The 4,438-nt window shown below is 36.2% G+C and overlaps 1 protein-coding gene across 1 annotated transcript; it reads right to left on the bottom strand.

Annotated features, from left to right (window-relative positions):
• Positions 1 to 399: 399 nt before the first annotated feature.
• LOC125810258 (uncharacterized) lies at positions 400 to 3,113 on the bottom strand. Its single transcript, XM_049489770.1, has 6 exons — positions 2,632 to 3,113; positions 2,405 to 2,531; positions 2,054 to 2,299; positions 1,818 to 1,937; positions 1,373 to 1,707; positions 400 to 421 (listed from the first exon to the last, which is right to left on the bottom strand). The coding sequence occupies exons 1-6, from the start codon at positions 3,111 to 3,113 to the stop codon at positions 400 to 402; spliced, it is 1,332 nt and encodes a 443-aa protein (XP_049345727.1).
• Positions 3,114 to 4,438: the final 1,325 nt, after the last annotated feature.

Below are 4,438 nucleotides of genomic sequence, written 5' to 3' on the forward strand. Positions count from 1 at the left end.
GGAATTATGAGCCAATCAAGACTTCCTTGACAACTTTGTATACAATGCGGGAGAAATCACCTAGGCACATATAGGTTTGGGACAGATGCTTGTTTTTGGTGTGGTACACCGGGACACATGATGAGAAATTGCCCTCAAAGGGGCATGGGTGGTATGGCATAACCTGCTGGATCGATTGCTGCATCGTTTTCATCAGTTCCTTCTTTAGGCAGGGGTGCAAAAATGCCAGTAGGTCGTGGTAGAGGTGTTAGAGGGGCATCTAGTTCTAGTGGAGTTCAAAATCGCACGTATGCCCTAGGGAATCGACAAAATTTAGAGGCTTCACCGGATGTGGTTACATGTACATTATCCATCTTTTCACATATTGTGTATGCATTAATTGATTCGGGGTCTACACTATCATATGTCACTCCATTGATTGCTGCAAAGTTCAAAAGAACACCAGAATTATTGGTTAAACCATTTGAAGTGTCTACACCGATTGGTGAATCTATTATAGTTAGAAGAGTCTATCAATAGTGCATAGTAACTGTTTGTGGTCGTAATACATTAGCTGACCTTGTTGAACTAAAAATGGTTGATTTTGATGTCATAATGGGTATGGATTGGTTAGTTTCTTGTTATGCTACAGTAGAATGCCGAACTAAGATGGTGCATTTCCATTTTCCAAAAGAGGCAGTCCTTGAATGGAAAGGTAATATTGGGGCACCATTTTTATTTTTGTAATGTTGAAATTCCGACCTCCGGAGGTCGGTATTTTTATTTTTGTAATGTTGAAATTCCGATCTTTGGAGGTCGGTATTTTTATTTTTGTTATGTTGAAATTCCGACCTCCGGAGGTCGGTATTTTTATTTTTGTAATGTTGAAATTCCGACCTCCGGAGGTCGGTATTTTTATTTTTGTATTTTTGAAATTCCGACCTCCGGAGGTCGGTTTTTTGCTGCAAAACAGGCAGCAAATTGCTGCAATTTTTAGTTGCCCACCTGCATATTTATACCAAAACAACCCAAAGCCAAATAAACTTCATCCAACCAAAACAAACCAAAGCCAAATAAAATTCATCCAACCAAAACAACCCAAAGTCAAATAAACTTCATCCAACCAAAACAACACAATATTTTCAACATATACAAACTATTTCAAAATAAACTTCATCCAACTTCAAAATAGAGTAAAATACGATCAAATTAAACAATTCTAAAAATATAGAAGTCTAAAATGTCAAATACATACAACTACTCTTCATCACCCTCACTCTCCTTATCATTCTCATCACCCTCCTGATCAGATCCATCACTGCTAGCCGGACATGGAGGAAGAATATTTCCTGATTTAAAAAGAAAAGTTAGTTGGGCATGAAGCGCTGCATACCTCTTGTTCTCTACTTCCTTTGCTGCCGCAATCTCCTCCTCTCTCTTCTTCTCTCTTTCTTCTCTCTTCTTCTCTCTTTCGGCTACATCAGCAAGCTCGGCATTGAGATAAGTTATCTTACTCTCCATTGCAGATATTGTCTCTCTATCCCCACCATCAAAGCTTGAGGATGATGAACCACAATACCAAGACTTCTTCTTCTGATACGCCTTTTCTGGATAGTCGTAGACTGAACCTCTAATCGGTTCACCAGCACTCTGTTTCCAAAGATTCTCATTTTCTTCTTGTGTAAATGGTCTGTCTTGACTCTCTAGAGGTAGAGTACTACGATATTCCTAAGATATTCGTATATACTTATCCTGTGATTTAAACAAAGAACTCTACGAATAAGAATGTAATATATACAAGGAAAAGAAAAAAAAATTAGTTTGAATGGAGTTCTTACATATGTCTCTTGAGCACGTGGCTCAATCCATCTTTCTTCTTCTGTGGGGTTCGTACTCTTCTTGACGTGAGTAACCTTGAACATCTCTGGTACAGCTACCGGCCTACCCAACTCTTTTTCCTGCAAATAACATATATAGAATTTGATCTCATTAATCTCCAAAAAGTACTTATCAAAAAAGAAAAAAATTATTTTACTAAATTAAGAAAGTATACCATTCTTTCCTTCCTAGTAACCTGGCTAATAGCTCCACTAGTGTGCAAAGAGCCTCCCTTTTCTGATGCACGAGCCATCTTCCCAATCTCACTCCTCTTTTTAAATTTTTCATCAGTACTCCAATGTTTCAGTAACAAAGCCCATCGCTCCGGAAACATAAACTTAGGCATTCTATTTTTTCTTAAACAATCACAAAATGTGCTAGAAAGCAACTTTGAAGCTTTAAGCTTGAAGTTCACTTGAACGTCATCCTCTTGTTCGGGAGCCTATACATAATATTTCTGTAATAAAAAATTACTAAATATTTATTGTTCAAATGACTAGAGAATTTAAATGTATATGATATGAATTTAATTTATATATATTCTTACCTTAAATTCATTGAACATCTGCCCTTGGTTGTTAAGTGGAATCGAACTCCAATTCGGATACACACCATTATAGTGAGTTCCGATGCACTTTAAAATAATCTTTGCCATACCCACATCCAGACGTAAGCTGAAATACGAATTCATTGACGAAGTAGAGTAAAAAAAAAATAATCAATCAATTAAAATATAAATAGATAAATGAAAGATGAAACATAATTAAATCATACTTGTATCCTAATGGCTCGATGACGAGTCTCCAAAAATTGTCTCTATCGCCTGGCTGAGGACCATGTGCATCTGAGTGCTGGGTGGTAGGAGTATTAGGCTCTGAGCCATTGGATTCAATATGAAGATTGGAAAGTCCAATTGATCCACTACTAGTATTCAAACTATTGCACTGACTAGCACTAGCTGATGGTATGTTAGACCCACGACCAAGATGTGAATAGCCCTGCAATGTTTGGTAACCCGAACTAGGTACCACAGTGGGTGTAGATATAGTATAACCAGATTGTGGAGCCACATGAATAGAGGCATTATGTGACTGGTGTGTCGAGTGAGTAGTTGAAACTGAGGCTCTTTTTGAAATATTAACTCGAGAGGGCTCATTAGATATCACGACCCCAGTGGGCCTTCTCATAGCATTGGCCTTAAATTTCTTTTTCGGATTATCGAATTTTTTTGATTTACCCTTGTCTTTATCTACCATCTATATCAAATAAATATAAAGATTAAAACAAAGTAGTACAAAATAATGTCACAATGTCGAACAAATATATCAAACAAAGTTATCATAACATAAGGCTTAATCCAAATAGTCTTTCACAATTTCAAACAAACGTTAAAACTACTAAAATATAAAGTATACTCAAATATGAATAGCTAAAAATCCACCAACTAAACATACAAATTGTTATTCGTCCTCTTCGGAAGTTTCTTCATCATCTATCCATTCACATGCATTATCTTCAGAAGTTTCCTCCTCATCTATCCATTCATCCTCTTCGAAAGTTTCCTCCTCATCCTTCTCCGTATTTGTTGGCATATCTGACTCTTCTCTATTAACTTCTTCTAAAATGTGATCAGGATGCTCCAAATTCATTTCTAACTCAGCATCCACTACTTGATGAACACTTGATATTTCATTTTGATATGCAACATCCAATTCATTCTCAACTTTCACTCGCCCCATCGGTTTTGTTTTGATTACAACCCACCAATCAAACTTATCCCTATGCAACAGATAAGGTGCATAGTACACTTGCTTAGCATTTTGTGCAATAATAAAAGGATCATAAGCCTCATACTTCCTAGTGTGCTTGACTTCAATGATATTATGTTGCTTAAGCTCCCTCGTACCTCTTGAAGTTGGATCAAACCACTTGCATTGGAAAAGTACTATTCTTTTGATTGGCCAACCCGAATACTCCAACTCTACAATCTCCTGTAGGACGCCAAAATAATCAACATTCTCATTTTGATTTCCATTATCACCTTTAACCCAAACACCACTATTATTAGTTTTCTTATTCTTTGAGTATTTCTCTGTGGCAAATTTAAAACCATTTACGTTATATTGGGACATTGTGTGAACTGTAATCGGTCCCCAAGAAATATCCTTGAAATATTGATCAAATGTGGCGGCATTTTCTGAATTGTAGACCTATATATAATTAGTAAATTAAAAGCAATGTTAGTAGAAGGAAGAGTACACTAATCTCTTAGTAGGTGTATATATTACAACACTTACCCAATTAGTATACCACGTTATAAATGATGGAAACACTTTATCATCACCATATTGGCTCACAAAATAACTGTAGAATCACATTGAAAATATAGTTAGTTTCCTTAATAAAATCGGAGTTGAATATATGTTGTTTACATATTTAATTTTCTTACTCTAAGAAGGGTTGGACTTCTGGACAATTCAACAAGACATGAAGCTCTGCAGATTTTTTCTCCTTTTCGGTAAGTTTGTGCAATGTACGCTTTTTTGAACCCTTACCCGGTTGGTTGAAGATTGATAATGAT

Source organism: Solanum verrucosum, unplaced genomic scaffold (assembly GCF_900185275.1).
Source record: "Solanum verrucosum unplaced genomic scaffold, falcon-dt-bn FXZP01000038.1, whole genome shotgun sequence".
NCBI classification, from domain to species: domain Eukaryota; kingdom Viridiplantae; phylum Streptophyta; class Magnoliopsida; order Solanales; family Solanaceae; genus Solanum; species Solanum verrucosum.

Coding starts and splice junctions, on each gene's coding strand:
- LOC125810258 (XM_049489770.1), bottom strand. CDS start 3,113: ATGGTAGATAAAGACAAGGGTAAATCAAAAAAATTCGATAATCCGAAA. Junction 2,532..2,631: donor ATCGAGCCATTAGGATACAA/GTATGATTTAAT, acceptor TTCGTATTTCAG/CTTACGTCTGGATGTGGGTA. Junction 422..1,372: donor AAGGAAGTAGAGAACAAGAG/GTATGCAGCGCT, acceptor TGAACTTTGCAG/CAATCAATGGAGTGACATAT.